This window comes from Dasypus novemcinctus, chromosome 7 (genome assembly GCF_030445035.2).
Source record: "Dasypus novemcinctus isolate mDasNov1 chromosome 7, mDasNov1.1.hap2, whole genome shotgun sequence".
NCBI lineage: Eukaryota > Metazoa > Chordata > Mammalia > Cingulata > Dasypodidae > Dasypus > Dasypus novemcinctus.
The window spans coordinates 36345742-36365958 of NC_080679.1; the positions used below are offsets into that span (position 1 = coordinate 36345742).

At 36.6% G+C, this 20217-nt stretch overlaps 1 protein-coding gene across 2 annotated transcripts in view; it reads right to left on the bottom strand.

Annotated features, from left to right (window-relative positions):
- Positions 1-20217, bottom strand: part of PTH2R (parathyroid hormone 2 receptor) — a 235649-nt gene that overhangs the window by 116014 nt on the left and 99418 nt on the right. For both annotated transcript variants that reach the window (XM_071216163.1, XM_058300261.2), the window contains one exon: positions 11158-11260. In XM_071216163.1, the coding sequence (XP_071072264.1) occupies positions 11158-11260 (103 nt within the window). The remainder of the gene's footprint in view (positions 1-11157; positions 11261-20217) is intronic.

Genomic DNA, 20217 nt, shown 5'->3' on the forward strand with positions numbered 1-20217 from the left:
ATGTTTTATTTCTTAGCTATCCTAGTAATATGCATGTCCTTGGAATTTCCCTTTCAACCACTGCCTTATATAACCATACAATATCTCTGCTAACACTATGATATGCTTTCACCATTTCTATTCATTTCCAAAGATTTACAAACAATCATTTTACCAATTCTGCACAGATCAACCCTCAGCTTTCCATTCTCTACCCTCCTTCTATTTTCTGGTGACCTATATTATAATTATTAACTCCATGAGTTTACACAATATATTTAGTTCATAAATACCAGAATCATATAGTATTTGTCCCTTTGTATCTGGCCTGTTTCACCCAACATAATGTTCTCCAGGTTCATCCATGTTGTCACATGCTTCACGACTTCATTTCTTCTTACAGCTGCATAATATTCCATCATGTATATGCATCATAACTCGTTTATCCATTTGTGAGGACACTCAGGCCACCTCCATCCCCTGGCAACAATGAACAATGCTACTATGAACATTGCTGTGCACATGAATGCCCGTGTCACTGCTCTCAGTTTTTCTGGATACATACCCAACAGTGGTATTGCCAGGTCACATGGCAAGTCCATATTCAACTTCCCTGGGAACTGCCAAATAGTCCTCCACAGTGGTTGTACCATTCCACATTCCCAACATCACTGAACAAGTACTCCCATCCCTCCACATCCTCTCTAACCCTGCAGGCTTCTGTCTCTTTAATAGTGACTTTACCTCATTTCCATCATCTCAAGAGATTTACTGAATTCTCTTGCAATTTCTTCTTTGACGCACTGATTGAGGAGTATGTTGTTTAATCTCCATATATTTGTGAATTTTCCCTTTTTCCATCCATTATCGATTTCCAGCTTTATTCCATTGTGATCAGAGAAAGTGTATTGTAAAATTTCAATCTTTTTAAATTTATTGAGACCTGTCTTGTGACCCAACATATGGTCTATCCTGGAGAAGGGTTCATGAGCACTTGAAAAGAATGTATGTCCTACAGCCATGGAGTGTAATGCTCTATAAATGTCTGTTAGGTCTAGTTCCTTTATCATATTATTCAAGCTCTCTCTTTATTTATCCTCTTTCCAGAAGTTCTATCCAATACTGAGAGTGGTGTTTTGAAGTCTCCAACTATTATTGTAGAAACATCTATTTCTCCTGTCACTTTTGCCATGTGGCTCATGTAACTTGGGCACCCAGGTTAGGTTCATAAATATTTATTATAGTTATTTCTTCTTTGTGAATTGCCCCTTTTATTAATAGATAATGACTTTTCTCATCCCTTATAGGAGTTTTGCATTTAAAATCTATTTTGTCTCATACAGTATTGCCACTCCAGCTCTTTTTGGCTACTATTTGGGTGGAATGTCTTTTTCCAACCTTTCATTTTCAACATGGTTGTGTCCTTACATCTGAATTGACTCTCTTTTAAACAGCATGTAGATGGCTTATATTTTTTTATCCATTCTATCAGCTTATGCATTTTGACTGAGGGATTCAAGCCATTAACATTCAATGCTATTAAGGCATTATTTAATTCAACTACTTCTATTGTCATATCTATCTCACTATTGTCTGTCTTTTTTTTTTTTTTTTTAAAGATTTATTTATTTATTTAATTTCCCCCCCTCCCCTGGTTGTCTGTTCTTGGTGTCTATTTGCTGCGTCTTGTTTCTTTGTCCGCTTCTGTTGTCGTCAGCGGCACGGGAAGTGTGGGCGGCGCCATTCCTGGGCAGGCTGCTCTTTCTTTTCACGCTGGGCGGCTTTCCTCACGGGCGCACTCCTTGCGCGTGGGGCTCCCCCACGCGGGGGACACCCTGCGTGGCACGGCACTCCTTGCGCGCATCAGCACTGCGCATGGCCAGCTCCACACGGGTCAAGGAGGCCCGGGGTTTGAACCGTGGACCTCCCATATGGTAGACGGACGCCCTAACCACTGGGCCAAAGTCCGTTTCCCTGTCTTTTTTTTTAAGATTTATTTTTTTTTTTTTATTTCTCCCCACCCCTTTGTTGTTTGCATTTGCTGTATCCGTTTTTTGTGTGCTGGTCTTCTCTTTCTAGAAGGCACTGGGAACCAAACCCAGGACTTCCCATGTGGAAGGGAGGCACTTAATCACCTGAGCCATCTCCACTCCCTGCTTTGTTGTGTCTCTCATTGTGTTTCCTTGCTGTGTCTCTTGGTTATGCCATCTCACTGTGTCATCTGGTTGTGTCATCTCACCATGCCAGCTTGCCATCTTGCTCATCTTCTCCAGGAGGCATCAGGATCCAAACCCAGACCTCCCATGTGGTAGGTGGGAGCTCAGTCACTTGCACCTCATCCGCTTCCCTTGTCCATCTTTTAATCCTTTAATTATCCCTTCCTAATAATCTTCATTTCTAAATCTCTTCTAAATCTCTCACCCTCATTTTTTCCTTTCAGGCTTCAGCACGCCCTTTAGTATTTCTTGTAATTATGTAGTATTTCTTGTAATTATTTCTTTTGGTAATATACTCTCTCAGTTTTGTTTGTCTGTGAAGACTTAAAACTCACCCTCATTTTTGAAGGACAGTTTTGCCAGGTACAGAATTTTCAGCTGGAAGTTTTCCTCTCAGTACCTTAAATACATTATACCATTTTCTTCTTTCCTCCATGGTTTTTGACAAAGGTCTACATTTAATATTTTGAGGTTCCCTAGTATGTGATGCTTTACTTTTTTCTTGCTGCTTTCAGAATCCTCTCTTAACTCTGTCATTCTGAATAGTAGGTGTCTCAGGGTAGGTCTATTCGGATTTATTGTACTTGGGGTGTGTCATCCTTCTTGGATATTGATATTTATGTCTTTCATAAGGGCTGGGAAGTTTTCAGTCACTATTCCTCAAATATTCTTTCTGCCCATTTTCTGTTCTCTTCTCCTTCTGGGACACCAATAATGCATGTTTGTTGTTCATGTTGTCATTCTATTCCCTGAGACCCTGGTCCATTATTTCCATTCTTTTCTCTTTCTCTTCTCCTGTCTTTTCCAGTTTTGATGCTCTGTCCTTGAAATCAACAATTATGACTTCGAGCAATTCAAATCTACTGTTACATGTCTCTCATGTATTTTTTAAACAATTTTATAGACACATATTAATAAAGCATAAATCCATCCAAAGTGTACAACCAATGGTATTCAATATAATCACATATTTGTGCATTCATCACTTCAATCATTCTTAGAGCACTTTCATTATTCCAATAATAATAAAAAAATAAAAAATAAAAAATTCATCACCTCTCAGTCTCTCTATGCTTCCCCTGCTGCACATAGCTGCTATTCTTTTCCTTCTTTCTAGCATATTTGTAATTATGTTTTGTAAAAACATTATTATATATGCAATATCACCCATATTTGTGTTTTATTAATGTTTTGTTATATTATACAATCCCATGTTACAGTTTTTAGCTTTTCTTCCAGTAATATACATGACCTTAGACTTTCCCTTACAATCACTGGCATACCCAGCACTGCTAGTTACAAACATCATGATATGCTTTCACCATTTCTATTTATTTCCAAAGATTTACAAACAACCTTTTACCAATTCTGCACAGATTAACCCTCAGCTTTTCATTTTCTACCCTCCTCTTTTCTGATGACATATATTCTAATTATTAACTCCATGGGTTTACTCAATATATTTAGCTCACAGGAGCACAATCATACTGTAGAGTTTTATATGTTTGGGTTTGGCTTGCTTCCCTCAACATAATTTCCTCCAATTTCATCTATGTTGTCATATGCTTTATGACTTCATCTCTCCTCAATGTTGCGTAATATTCCCTCATGTGTACAGATCACAATTTGTTTATCCATTCATCATTTGATAGACACCTGAGTTGCTTGCAACTTTTGACAATCATGAATAATGCTGCTATGAACATCAGTGTACAGACATCTGTTCATGTCTCTGCTCTCAGTTCTTCTGGGTATATACCTACTAATGGTATTGCCAGGTCACATGGTAAGTCTATATTCAACTTCCTCAGAAATTACCAAAGAGTCCTCCATGGTGGCTGCACCATTCTACATTACCACCAACAGTAAATAAGCATTCCTATCACTCCACATCCTCTCCAACATTTACAGTTTTCCAACTTTTTATTAGCAGCCAATCTAATAGGTGTGAAATGATTATTTCATAGTATTTTTTTTAAGATTTATTTTATTTATTTTTCTCCCATCCCTCGCCGCCCCCCCCACCCCCTGCCCCAGTTGTCTGTTCTCTGTGTCCATTTGCTGCGTGTTCTCCTTTTTGTCCACTTCTGTTGTTGTCAGCAGCACAGGAATCTGTGTTTCTTTTTGTTGCGTCATCTTGCTGTGTCAGCTCTCCATGTGTGCAGCACCATTCCTGGGCAGGTTGAACTTTTCTTTTGCACTGGGCGGCTCTCCTTACAGGGCGCACTCTTTGCGCGCGGGGCTTCCCTACACAGGGGACAACCCTGCTTGGCAGGGCACTCCTTCCATGCATCAGCGCTGCACATGGGCCAGCTCCACATGGGTCAAGGAGGCCCAAGGTTTGAACCGTGGACCTCCCATGTAGTAGGCAGATGCCCTATCCACTGGGCCAAGTCCACTTCCTCTCATAGTAGTATTGATTTGCATTTCCCTAATCATTTTTTCACATGTTTCTTTGCCATTTGTGTTTCTTCTTTGGGTAATTGTCTTTTCAAGTCTTTTGCCCATTTTTAGTGAGGTAGTTTGTCTTTTCATTGTTGAGTTGGATAATCTCTTTGTATATCACCTCTCATGTATTTTTAGTCTCATCCATCATGTCTTTCATTTCCATAAGCTCTGTTACTTTCTTTACAGGTTTTCAAATTGATCTTTTCTTTAAATTAGTCTTTATTTATTTATTTTTTTATTCCCCCCCCCCCCATTGTTTGCATTCACTGTCTGTTCTCTGTGTCCATTTGGTGTGTGTTCTTCTGCATCTGCTTGTCTTCTCTTTAGACAGCATTGAGAACTGATCTGGGACCTTCTGGAGTGGGAGAGAGGTGCTCGATCACTTGCACCACCTCAGCTCCCTGGTCTGCTGTGTTTATTGTCTCTCCTCTGTGTCTGTTTTTGTTGCATCATTTTTCTGTGCCAGCTCTCTGCACAGGCCAGCATTCTCCATGCAGACCAGCACTCCACATGGGCCACCTCTCCACTTGGGCCAGCTCGCCATGCATTCCAGCTTGCATTTACCAGGAGGCTCCAGGAATCGAACCCTGGACCTCCCATGTGGTATCCCAGGAGTTCAATAACTTGAGCACATCTGCTTCACTCAATAGATCTTTATGCCCACTCGATGTCTTCTTAATATCCTTTATCTCTTTAGTCATATTTTTCTTCAAATTCTTTGAATTGACTTAGGAGATTTGTGTGATTATCATTGATTAGTTCCTTAAATCCTGTATCTCATCAGGATATTTGGTTTATCCCTTTGACTGAGCCATCTCTTCTTGTTTCCTAGTATGCCTTGTAACTTTTTGCAAATGTTCAGACATCTGAATACACTGGTGAAATTACTCTGATGGCTAATTTCTTTCTCTTGCCTAGTGTTGTTTTTTGGTTGTTGTTGTTTTTTCACAGCTTTTCTTTGATTTTTGGTTCAACTTACTCTAAGTCTTCCAAATTGCCCATTTTAAGTTATCAGAATTGGGTCAGGGACTCACTAATGGGGTACAGACTTTTCTCTCAGAGTTTAGGCTAAAGAGAGACCTAAAAACAGTTTTTCTCCTTGTGATTTCCTGCTGGCCAGTAGATGGTGCTATCAGCAAAACTTTCCATGGAGGTCTTTTTTTCAACGTCTGCTTTCCTAGGTTTCTAATATGGCCAGAGCCAAGAATCACAAGCTTTCTAATTGTTCTTTATGTTCTCCCAGTGCCTTCATCATATCTTTTACTCCTTTAGTCATATTTTCTATAAATTCTTTGAAATTATTTGAAATTAGTTACATGATTATTACTGATTGTCTTAAATCCTGTATCTCTTCAGGATATTTTGTTAGTTCTTTTGGCTGGAACATCTCTTCCTGTTTCCTAGTATAGCTTGTAATTTTGGACTGATGTCTAGGCATCTGAATATGTTGGTGAATTTACTCTGATGGGCAATTTCTCTCTCATGCTTCCTGTTTTTCCACAGCTTTTCTTTGTTATTTGTTCAACTTATTCTCAGTTTTTAAAATTTCCCAGCTTAAGTTTTCAAAATTGGGCCACAAGTTTACTAGTGGGGCACAGATTTTCTCCCAGGGGTTGGAAACAGCATGAAGTTTTTGTCCATGAAATTTCCAGACCTTCCAGCAGATGGCACAAGTTAGCACATCTTTCCATTGAGGTGTTTCAGTCTCGTCTTTCTTGTGTTCCTGTGTTGAATCTCCAGAGTAGAGATTCAGAGCAGGCTCTGCTGGCCAAATTCACTGAAGAAAAGCACCCCAAGCTCCCCTCCTTTTTCCCTTGAAACAGCTGACAGGAAGGGAGATGTCTGTTCCCCTCAGTTGACTGCAGTGAGCCAGGGGTTTTACGCCAGCTTAATATCTTGGGGGTGGGTGAGAGGAGCCCTTCTGGGTTGCCATGGGGGCTTGGTAACACACATTTGTTGTTTCAATTTCTTGGTCTTTTTGTCTCTTACCTTCCTGGGAGTTGTATAACACTGTCCTGGTCTGCTGACCCCAAAGCAGGTCCCTTGGACAGCTTTTGCCTCTTTCTCCTTAGCTTTTGTGAGATCCTTCGGCTCTGCCTGTTAGTCCATCACCATCTTCCCACAATCCTCCTGTAAATACTTCTGATGTTAAACATACATGGAATACTGAAAGGTGTCTATCTCCTTTACTAGTTCACCAACTTTCCAGGGCAAGGACTGAATCTTTTTTTTGTTTTGTTTTGTTTTGTTTTGTTTTAGTGAAAGATAAATATTATCTTGTTTAATTCTTAAATATACACAATTGCTTGCTAATGGGATATTTGTACCTTTTGGGAACTGTACAACTCCAAAACCTTGGGAATGCTACCTTCATTTTCTGGAAGGTTTTGATTTTGGGGTGGTACTTGCCTGTTATCAAAGCAGCCTCCTCATCATAGAAACTCAGTTTTGCAAAGATAAAATGTCAGAAAGAAATGTACTACAATCTAATGTTGAAACTGAACAATTTAAAGCTAGTAGTTTGCGTGATGCTCAACAGATGTCCAGTAAAGCTATATTTTCCTTTAATTCAGCACAGCTCCCTGGTGAACCTGGGCACACAGTTTGGGAATTATGGGAATATATCATATACATTTTTGTGTCTCCAGCAAGTAACACAGAGCCAGGGACACTAAAGTCTCAATAATATATAATGAATAAGTGAAAAATTGGAAAGACCGCTCTACCTCTAGAAAGGAGGCCTGATTTGTTATCTCAACTCTGCCTCCAGAGAGGTGATTGACCTTGGACAAGACACAGCACCTTTATCAACAATTTCCTCATCACTAAAATGAGGCTACTGAACCTGATAAGCACTGTGGTTCCCTCTAGCTGTTAAAAATTTTTTTTAATTTTTATTAAAGTTAATAGATCACATAGAATGTTACATTTAAAAAAACATAAGAAGTTCCCAAATAAAGCACATATCCCCACCACCCCCATCATTTTTATAAATTGTATTTTTTTGAAGATACATACATCACAAAAAAGGTTACATTATAAAAAATGGAAGAGGTTCCTGTATACCCCCCTCATCCCCTCAGCCCACTCCTCCTACACTATCAACCTCCCCCATCATTGTGGTACACTCATTGTACTCAGTGAACACATTTTGGAGCACTGCTGCACCATGTGAATAATAGTTTACTCTGTAGTTCACACTCTCCGCCGATACATTCAGTGGGTTATGGCAGGATATATAATGTCCAGCATCTGATCCTGCAATATCATTTAGGACAACTCCAAAGTTCCAAAAATGCCCACTCATCACATTTCTTCTTCCCTCTCCCTGCCTTCAGCAACTGCTGTGGTCACTTTGTCCCTGCAAGGACTAAATCTTATTCACTTTTTCAAGTGCCTAGTAGAGTGGCTTTACAAGATGGGTACATATATTTGTTGAACTTTTAAAGGGAAATAATATGATAATGTTGAAGTAGGTAATCTCTGATATCATCCAGCTCAAACTTTTATGAACCATCATAGAAAATAACTAATTCAACCCTCATAGATAATTCCTCAGTAGGGATGCGTCTCCTTTTTAGTAAATGTGCATGTCTGAAATATTAGCAAAAGCATTCCTTAGAGGTTAGCATAGGCAATTACCTTTTCTGATCAATTAATTAGCCATACAAGGAACCTAGTACAACACACCTAGAAAGGCTAGATTCATATAATATATAATATAATATAATATAATATAATATAATATAATATAATATAATATAATATAATATATATAATATAATGCCAAAAGTTATTCCAAAGGGTCAGCAAGCACTGCATTTGGGGCTCTCCTTGAGGGCACCTACTGATGTGATTGCTTAAAGCTTGGATGAAGGCTGAGGCCTTATTAGCATGGGAAAATGGATTGCAGACCCCTGTATAAGTTTAGGGCTCCCAAAAGTGACCCCCTTAATGTGTGAATTAGAAACAAACCCATCCTTCAGAAAGAGATTGGCCTCCTTCATCCTTGGTGCCATTTAGGGTCGAACTAGGAAGCAGTGGAGAAAAAAAAATTTCTTACCTGAGGATTTCTAACCACAAGTCTACACTTAAGTGTGAGCTAAACTTAGTTTAAAGTGGACATAGAGCTCTAATTCCTTTAGAGACCTTGCAGAACATAAATTTTCTCTGGAGGAATATGATTTAAACCAGGACAACATGAGTTACTTACTTTGTTTCATTAAACATGCAAGTAAATAAGTCACCATGCATTTTATTCATCATTCACCAGCAAAGTCTGTGGATGTTGGAATTATCAAATGCAGAATATAAAATAAATTTAAGGAAAAATGAAGAATTGAAATAATATTGAAGGTACAAGATACTATCAAAATTGAACATGGAGTTTCAGAAAATGAAAAATATAATTATAAAAAGCAACTCAGTTTATGGGTTAAATGGCTGTTAGACAAAGCTGAAAAGAGAACTGGTAAACTGGAAAAAGAATTTGAAGAACCTACCAAAACAAAGGTAGAAAGACAAAGAAAGGGGCAAATATATAAGACATGGAGGCAGAGTTTATAGTGGGAGAAGCTTCCATATGTGCATAGATACAGAGTGAAAGTACAGGACATAAAAACTAATTACCAAGAAAGACTGAAGATTCGTTTATCAACAAAAACATTGGAAGTTGAGAAAAAATGAAATAATGAATTTTCAAGCAAGGATCATATATCCAGAAAATATATCTTTTCTATCTCAATCTTGAGATTGCAATACATGTTCTGACATATAAAAAATGAGTGAGTTCATGGCAAATAAATAGAACCTGATATACTTCAGGAAGAAGGAAAGTTACCTCAGAATTCAAGTAGAAGCTGCAAGTCAGAATAGTGAGGAAAGAAATAATAACCATTTAAATACCCTTGAGCAAATATTTACTGCATATTTTATGTTAAATAATAACATAAAATTAAAGTAAAAGTAAAATCCTATATGATAATAACATATAATTTGAGAAGCAATTAAAGTATTCCAAATTCCTTATTTTATTTGAATGGGGGAAATCATTTATTAACTTTAAACTCTCCAAAATTAAATATACATGAAAAAAATCTCTAGGATAACCACTAAATGAATTTAATATAACTTTTATTTTCCAAACTAGTAGAAGAAAAAAGGAAACAAGGAGGAAAAATCTCAAGCATTCCAAAAGAAACCAAAGGTGGGGTGCAGCATGGTAGAAGTAGAAGGGACACATAGGAAAAGTTGGTGAAATAGAAAGCCCAACTAAGATGGTAGAATTAAACTTAATTACTCTCTATTAGTAACCAAATTCATATAATTGGACAAAACATCAGATAAAAGATAAATATTATCAAAATGGACAAAAAAAAAGTCCATGTATGTGCTGCTTATGAAAAATATTCCAGAAACATAAAGAAGCAGAAAAGGTGAATAAAACGTTGGGGGAAAGATATGCGAGACAAATGCCAACCAAGAGAAAGCCAGTGTTATTTTTTAATTATTCATATATTTAATATAATAATTTTATATTATATATATTATTTAATATTTAAAGCAAAAAAAACAAAATTAAAAGTTAAAGAAGAACAAAAATATTTTAAAAATTTTAAAGTTTACTAGAGATTAATAGAGTTGAGAAAAAGTTTAATTTGCCAGGAAGTATAACATTTCTAAATTTATATGCACCTTATAACATAGCTTCAAAATATATGGAGCAAAATTTTTCAGAACTTCAATGAAATATTTAAAAACTCACCATCATAGTGAGAGAATTTAAGACATTTCTCTCAGGAAAGAATACATCATGCAGATGAAAGATGATTATGGATAAAGAATGTGTGAACAGCCCAACTAATAAGTTTTACCTAGTGGACAATATAAAACACTCCAATCAGAAACTGGAGAATATACAATCTTTTGAAGATTACATTAAGTATTTATCAAAATTTATCACAATATATGCCATTTAGTCTGTATCATGCAGACCGCATTCTCTGATCACAACCAACTGAGAAATCAATCGGAAAAAAAATGTTTTAATAGTTGGAAACTAGATTGAAACAGATATCAAATTGCGTATTTTATTATATATGCATGGCTTTAAGAAAACTATTTGCTATATTCAGATTGTTGGAAATTTAGGGAACTCGGTAATATCGTCCTTCCCACTTGATTTTGTAACTAACTGAAAGGAATTACAGAAGGAGTAGGGCATGTTCTCGGCAAGCAGACAGGTCTCAAAAGAGGCCTGAAGAGGGAGCTGGTGTGCACATGCCCAATTGCTGTTCCCAAATTCACTGGTCAGGCAAATCACCCCTTCCATAAGAAAGAAGGAGCGAATAAGTGAAGAGAAAAAAAGAGCATTATTCTACCATACACCTCTCTACCTGGAAATATGAAATGACTGATAAGGATCTCTTTAAAACTAAACGGGGAAAATCAGCAATCATTTGGAGAAATGAGGTGGAGAGAAAAGGGTGGGACACAATTTTCTTAAAATCTTTACCTCCCTCCTGGAGCTGAGCTGTTATGTTGAGTTCACACTGAACTTTAGCTTTCAGCACAAGGACAATCTGTTCTTCTATAGTAATAGTGCCATCAGCATCCAACTGTAAAAATAAACAAAACACAAAAAACAAAGAGAGAAAAACATTCCCATCATTTTTTAAAATATAGCTATAATACAAGCTTTCCTTATTTTATCTTCTCATATTATTGAAATTATAGTTTTGCTTTCAAGTTATCTGAAATAGCCCTTGACCTAATTCAAAATTCAAAATCTGTCAGTGTATAAGATTTTAGGATAAGTTTACTTTTACCTGATTAGCCTAAAGGAAAAAAAAAAAAACTCATACCAGAAAATGTGAAGAAAATTTTAATATAATTAGGTAATTATATTACATTTATTATAATTAGAAAAATATAATAAACAGATATAAATTTTCCTGGAATGCTATGAAGACCCAATAGTTTATGAATTCTCTTGCAATAAGTGATATCAATTGTGACACTTAGAAAGCAATGGAATGGAAGACTAAATTTAGCTCTACCAAAATAGCACCAGTGAAACCTTGGAAAATCATTTAACATCTTTGGTCTTCAGTTTACTCATCAATGGAATAAAGGGGTTATTCCAAATCTCTCACTGCCCTTTTACGTTAGCACCCTAACTCTGTAATGGTGAGATATGCACCAACGTATTTATTTTGCACTAGATCAATATTTACTAAATACTTTTTAAGGGAAAAATAATGTGGTTGATATTATAGTCAAGCCTTTTGTTTTCAAATCTTATTTCTTCAAATAAAATCTCATGAGAGAACCCCATATATTAATACATATATATATAATAGCAGGAGTGCTCTGGCTGAAGCCTAGGCGAAGGAGATTGCAGAATCACACTGTCACTAATTTTAAACTTCCCTTATCCCTGAATCCGTTCTGAGAATCCACAGAATTTCTCAAAGCATTATCTGGAAATCATTGTTAATAGAAACACAATGATGTATTAGAATAGTATTTTATAAGACCCCAACACAGAAGTTTCTTTCTAAAGTTAATAAATTTATACTCCTAGAGAAATGTCCCTAACACCACAGTACAATTCTCCTCATTTAAATAGTTGGAGAGACAGATTATTAATGATGTAGATAGATGACAGACGAAAGAAAGAAAGAAAGAAAGAAAGAAAGAAAGAAAGAAAGAAAGAAAGAAAGAAAGAAAGAAAGAAAGAAAGAAAGAAAGAAAGAAAGAAAGAAAGAAAGAAAGAAAGAAAGAAAGAAAGAAAGAAAGGAGGAGGGAGGGAGGGAGGGAGGGAGGGAGGGAGGGAGGGAGGGAGGGAGGGAGGGAGGGAGGGAGGGAGGGAGGGAGGGAGATGTGACTTGTGATGGTGGTGATAAAACACAGTGGTGGCCTGGGAAGAACATTACCTTTCCCTACAGGAATTTGCTTAGGAAGGAGTTTTTTCCCGACCTCTCTTAATCACGATCTTTTCTGTGAAGCTATCCTTGACTCACCCATGCCCACTCCTAATCTGACTCTCCTCATCTGCAACTTCACCCACCCACAATATGGGCAGAGTTTATCACGCTTTTATTTTTGTGTTTAGTATATATTACAATACCCAATACAATATATTCACTAAATGGGCATTATTTAACTTTGATAGTATTTCTACATGTCTGTTTCAGTAGCCTCTGAGCTCCTTTAAAGAAACCTGTGTGTCTCTAATGACTTTCTATCCGTTCTTACCCAAGAGCATATTTCTAACTTACAAAAATATACTTGATAAGCACTCTCTGGATGGAGACCATCAGTAGTGTAAAGGATATTCTATTATTGGAAAACTTTAATTTCAATGAAACACATCTTAAATATAATAAAATATTCATAAACTAAGTGCTTATTCCATGTGTGGTGCTTGGAGCATCTGAATTTAATGCCTGTGTAAAACATAGATTTCTAGGCTGCACACCAGACCCACTGAATCAGAATTTATTTCTGGAGGTAGAGACTGATAATCGTCATGTTTCACAAGAACCCCTGGTTATTCTTCTGCTTACTTTAATGAGTTTGAGAATCAACATATTTGAAGATATAAGGTGGTAGTAAAGATCATTATTCCATTTAAATTTCAATCAGAGGAAAAGAAAACTAAGAAATAGAAATAGAATGAAGTGTGTTATAGGGATTTGACCATATCTAATTGTAGGAGTTGGTTAAAGAGTCTCTGTAAACTTCAGTTTTTGTTTCTGATGCCGGAGCTTGAAATCCACAGGTCAGCCAGGTAAAAAGAGAAGATGAGAACTAGGAGCATACACTAGAAGCCACAAGGATACATTGGAACTCGTTAAATTTCAGTGCCTCCAACATTGATTTGGGTGTCCTGTAGGAAACCTAAAAACACACCTGGCCCAGGAGTCAGAGAAGCTAAAGGAGGATCCAGGGAAAGGTCTACACCTTTCCAGGCTTCACTGCTATCCCACACCAAGGAGGTGAGTGAGCAGGTAATTGAAAGTGTGTGTGAGATATGAAACCACCTGCCTTAAACTTCTGAGTGTTAAAAAAAATAAAAAAGTTGCTGCTTCCCTTCTACCTTTCAACCCCTCATGAAAAAAAGGCTTGTTTGACTCACCTTAACCAGAAACATAGAGGGAAAGGAATTCTGAAAAATGCAGTTTAACCTAGACAAGTTGACACATTACAATACAAGAACAATCTATCCCTGTCAAGTTGGTACCCATAAACATCTCTTTAAACTACATTTAATTTCCAAAAAGACAACAACAAAGTCATGCTTCCACCTAACATAATACAATTCATCTGGTACCAAGGGTGGTTCCAAAGGAACAGAATACAAAGGGAAAAAAAATCTATATTTGTTCTCTACAGCTGTGTAACAAATTACCTCAAAACTGTATGGCTTAAAACAACAAACATTAATTATCTCATAGCTTGGGAGAAAATTATTAATAGCTAGGTGCCTCTCACGTAGAGTTTCTCATGAGGCTGCAGTCAAGACTTCAGCCAGGGATGGTACCACTGAACACCTGACTGTGGCTGGAGGATCCACTCCCAAGACAGCCCACTCACGTGGCCATTAGCACCAGCTCCACTAAGACTATTGGGAGGAGGCCTCAGGTCCTCACCATGTGGTTTTCTCCGTATGGAGAAATGCTTGAATGTTTTTAGAACTTAGCAGCTGACTCCCCAGAATGAGAGATCCCAGAAAGCAAGGAATAAACCACAAAGCCATTTTTTTTTCAAAGAAGCTTTAGATTACAAAGACGTTACATATAAATATAGGGGATTCACATATGCCATATGCCCCACCATCTCCCCTCCCACACTTTCCCACATTAACAACATCTTTCATTTAAGCGGTACATTTGTTAGAATTGATGAACACATATTGAAGATTGCTACTAACTGTGGACTGTAGTTTACATTACAATTTACACTCTGCCTGCACAATTTTATAGGTTATGGTAAATTGTATAATGGCCTGTATCCATCATTGCAATGTCATGCAGGACAATTCCAATGTCCCAAAAATGCTCCCATGTTACACTCATTTACAGTTTCCCTACATATGCTCTTCTGCTCCTTTTATTTGAACCTATAATTAGCACTATATTTGTTAAATATATGTCCCAGAGACTTAAATCTTTGGTCTGTTCATGTGCCAGTTGAGCCCTCAATCTCAGCAACACCTACTCTCTCCAGTTAACTGGACTCATCCAGGACAACTAACAAGGAGATGATGATGGACAATAACCATCCCAAGGAACAGAGAATGTCTGCAGCTGCAAGCAAGATAGTTCCATCCATCTGATCCATGGGCCCTAAGCTCCCTCTCAATTAGAAACAGAGTAGGTATCACCATCCCAAAATCCTCAAGATTGAAGATGAACAATGGACTAAAGTAAACACAAAGTCTTGTATGACATACTCTCCGAAGTCACTCACAGTTAGTTCAGCCATATTCTGTTTGTTAAAGGCAAGTAACAGGTGTTAATAATAGGATGGTATATGAGAATCTTGTAAACCCACAACTTCTCCAATAAAGAAAAAAATAATAAAATACTTAGGAATAAACTTAACAAAAGAAGTGTAAAACTTATACTCTGAAAGCTACAAAACATTATTGAAAGAAATTAAAGACCTAAATAAATGGAAAGATAGCTAACCTCCCCTCCCCCCCACCGCTCACTCAATGGGAGAGGAACTAATCTCCATCTCTTGAAGGGAGGTATCAAAAAATGTGTAGCTTATTGTTAAACAACCACAATTTTCAGCTGGTGGTCATATGCTTCAAAGAAAAAGAATAATTCTGTTTTCTGTGAATTTATTAACAATATAGGGTCCAGATTTTTGTATTTCTGTTTACTGTTAGGGATTTAAAGATTCTTAAATTAAATGAGATGATAAAACCTATAAATTTGCCTAAACAACATACTCCCAATAATACAATCCTTTGCAAAGCCTGAGTCTTTAATTTCAAGATGCAACTTCATCTGTTCTCTAGCATCATGCTTTAAAGGAAGGGCAAATATAAGCTTTTAGTAGGTTGTGCAATAAGACATTATGGACTGAACATGAGAAATATAAAGATGTCTACATGATGGGCCATAGGAAACACACCTAGAGATTACTGATAATTATGATTTTAAATGACATAAAATGATAGACATAATTTAAACTGATCTGGAAGATACAGAAAGAAAATCTATCATAAGAACTCAATTTAGCATTAAAGAAAACATGTTGTATTCCTGAAAAGAATGAGCTTATTAATTTCTAATATATTTTATAGCACAGAATAGCTCAATGAATAGGCAAGTATATAGTTTTGGAGATTTCTAGATTGTATCCATAGCTGAATGCCCAAATTTATGTTAATATTCTTTGTGTAATGAGAGACTAAGCAAAAACTAATTTTGCGGATTGGAATACATACCAGAATTTAGCTATCAGGGTAACACAACCAAGATACTGAGGCAGTAACTACACTAAAAATGAGCCATAAAATCTCACTTATCAAAAAAAAGAACGAAATGGAAACAGGTGAATCATCTGAGTGGACTTGGCAGAAACATTTAAGTCCTTTCTATTCATTCTCTAGAAACAGTAAGGGCACTATTCAGGTTTGGTTTGTTTGGGTGGGTTTTCTAGCTGTTATGTTTTTTGTTTTGTTTAGCGTTTTTTCTTTAAGTAGTTATTTTCTTTTACTTCAATCCTAGAAAACACAGGGTAAGCTTTGACCAAGTTTCAGAACTATAAATTTGTTTCAGAGAAATTTGACCACAATTATCAAGCAGGAACATTTCAAATGACCTCTTGTACCATTTTTCTTGAACTTACTCATTTGTGTTTCCTTTTGTGCAGAAGCAGCCTATTTTGGGGATAAACTTTTCAGAGCCATAGCAGCCTATAAATGATAGTTTCTAGAGATACTTTGCTGTTAAAATGAGGCTCGTTTAACCAAGACCAAGTTTGATTATGGTATGATAATTCATAATCTATCAAGTTGATCTTTAGCCATTTCAAATGAGAGCAAGAAAATAGTTGTCTTGTACATTGTTTTCACTTCCTCCTTTATTACAGATACAAGTGTTCTTTACCATAGAGTGACATTAATATGATAGTATACTTAAAATAGTCTTCATATTCAACAACTGTTACTCAAAAAACAATTGCAACAAAAAGAAAATGTTATATTTACAAAAATGGTTAATATTTTTCCTGAGTGATCATTTATGATTTGAAATAAAATGTTGAATTCAATCTGTCACAAACCTGGCAGCTAAAAGAAACCCTAATATGATAGTGTATGTTTTATTGAAATTTCCCAAAGTTGTCACTATAGATATCAATCTTAGTGTCAGAATCTGTAAATTCTCAAAATTACAATATTTACATTTATTCCATCTTCAAATAACATGAATCCAAAAATCTGTCCAGAACTTCAACTCTGGGTTTCTGGGGTCCATTTACCTTTCCTTATTCCTCCCAGTAAGTACAAATAAAAACTCTGGGATATATATATATATATATAGAGAGAGAGAGAGAGAGAGAGAGAGATAATGTATCTCAAAAGATTCTGAAAGGGTATAGTGAAGAAAGCAGACTGGCTAGGGACCTGGGGCCCTAAGGAATGACTCAGTGGTGACTTTCCTATGTTTTCTTTTGGCCTCGTGCATCCTTGATTTGGAGTTGAAAAAGCTAGCAACTCAGAAACACCAATAGGCACAGACCAAAAAAACCTCAGGAAAAGTTTCTTTCTAGCCAAGAACTAAGGAAGGAGCAGCCTATCAAGACAGAAAACTTTTAGACAATAATCCCTCTACCCCAGTCAAACACCACAGAAAAATAAATGCAACCCACCCCAACCCACACCAGCAAAGGCCAAGTGGCGTGCCTGGATTTCCGCCCTTGTGAGGCCATAAGGCTCAATACTCTCATTGTAGTGGTTTCAGAGAAAGCAAAGTAGGTAGCTGATACATTCATCCCACTGGCCTGAAATAAGGCTGCCTAAAGCCCCCATCCCACCTGTGGTATGAGTGAATATGATTCAAGGTAGCAGCAACAAGGTATCCTCCACCTCGCCACTGGGATGGTGTCAGAGGAGACCTAGTAGGAAGTCAGCCAAGCAGTAACAATACTATCATCACTGTGCTATCAATGGGGAGCATTATTCACACCCTCACCCATCAGTAATTATAAACCCCACTCCTCAAGTGTCAACAGAGTATGACTAGGGAACATTGCCTTCCACTACCACCTAGCAGTAGATAGATGGCATCCCAATTTCTCCAGCCAGAGCCATGTCAGATAAGTCAAGATTAAATAAGATTCAGACATTCATAATACAATACAAAAATGTCTTAACTTCAATCAAAAATCACTTGTCTGGGTCAGATGTGGCTTAAGCAGTTGAGAACCTGCCTCCCACATGGAAGGTCCCAGGTTCATTCCCCAGTGCCTCCTGAAAAAAAAGAGCAAGCAAAAAAACCAACTTAGGAAAGCCAACGTTGCTTAGTGGTTGAGTGCTGGCATCCAACATACAAGGCCCCAGGTTCAGTCCCCAGACCCCAGTACCTTGTCATGCAAGTGAAGATTTCAACTTGAATGAAAAAGATAATCAATAGATACCAACTCCAAAATGACAGGGATGTTAGAATTATCTGGAAAAGATGGTAAAGCACCTGTGACAAAATGCCTCAATGAACAATTGTAAACAAATCTAAAACACATGAAAACATAAAAAGCCTCAGCATAGAAACAGAAGATATAAAGAAGAAACAAATGGAAATTTCAGGACGGAAAACAATAAAAAGTTTATTAGATGAGCTCCATGTCAGAATGCAGAAGATAAGAAAGAATCAAGAAAATGAAGGCAGAACACTAAAAATTAAACAGTGAGAACAAAAGAAAGAAAATAGACTAAAAAAATACTGATCAGAGCTTCAGGGACCTGTGGGACTACAACAAAAGAGCTAACATTTGTGCACTCAAAGTCCCAGAAGGAGAAGAGAAAGACAGTAGACTGAAAAAGAATAATGGTTGAAAATGTTCCAAATTTGAGAAAAGACATAGACCACAAATTCAAGACTCAAAGTGACCCCAAACACATAACAAATTGATACGGCAGAGGATTTCACATGAGAAAGTGCTGAAAGGATAATATATATAAAATAGATAATATGAATATCCTTATTACTATTAAGGAAACTGAATTCATAATTTTAAAATTCCAAACCCATAAATCTCCAGGCCCAGAGAATTTTGCTGAAGAATTAATACCAATCCTACACAATGTGTCCCAGATAATAGGAAAGAAGGGACCAGTCCCCATTTCATTTTATGAAGCTAGTATTACCCAGACACCAAAAACAGACAAAAAATGGTATAAACAAGAAAACTACAAATCAATATCTTTGTGAATATAGACGCAAATATCCTTAAGAAAATATAAGCAGATAGGATAAAGTTATATATATATATATATATATATCACACTCACAATATATATGATACAATAAGAAACTATATATACATATATTTTATATATTTATATATATATATATATATATATATAATTACACACTTGTCCTTTCCAGGGATGTAAGGCTGTTTCAATATTTGCAAATCAATCCATCAGATGTACCATATTAATAAGCTAAAGAAGAAAAAGCACATGATCCATATCAATCAATGCAGAAAAATCATTTGATCAAATTCAACACCTACTCATCATAAAAACTAAGACAAAAAGGAAGGGAAATGTGATGGCTAATTTCATGTGTAAACTTGGCTAGGTGTCCAGTTGTTTGGTCAAGCAAGCACTGGCCTAATGGTTACTGTGAGGTATTTCCTAGATGGATTTAAATCATTAGTCACTTGAATGCTGATAACATCTACAATCAACAAACAAGATTGCCTTCCCCAATGAGAAGGTGTCATCCAATCAGTTGGTGACCTTAAAATAAGAACTGAGAATTTCAGCAGTCAGAGGAATTCTATCTCTACTTCAGCCAGCCAACTTCTCATGGGGAATTCAATGTCACCTTCATCAGGGTTTCAAACTTGTGGTTTATCCTGGGGAATTCAATATTACCTTCATCAAGTTTCCGATTTGCAGGATTCAGACTTGCTAACTGTCATGGTTACATGAGCCAATTCCTATAATAAATATCTTAATATTTACATATAGCATAGATACATATATATACATATATGTTGTCAGTTCAGTTTCCCTGAAGAACTCAGACTAATTGAGGGAACTTCTTCAATTTTATAAAGGGTAACTATGAAAACACCTACAATTAACATACTTTATGGTGAGACTGAATGTTTTCATGCTAAGATCAAGAACAAGGCAAGGATGTCCACTCTGACAACTCTTATTCAACATAGTGTTAGAAGTTCTAGCCAGGACAGTCTAATCCATATGATTAGAAAGGAAGAGATAAAACCGTCCCTATTCGCAGATGATATGATTATTTACATAGAAAATATCAAAGCAACTCAAAAAATACTCCTAAAATTCATGTGTATGCAATGA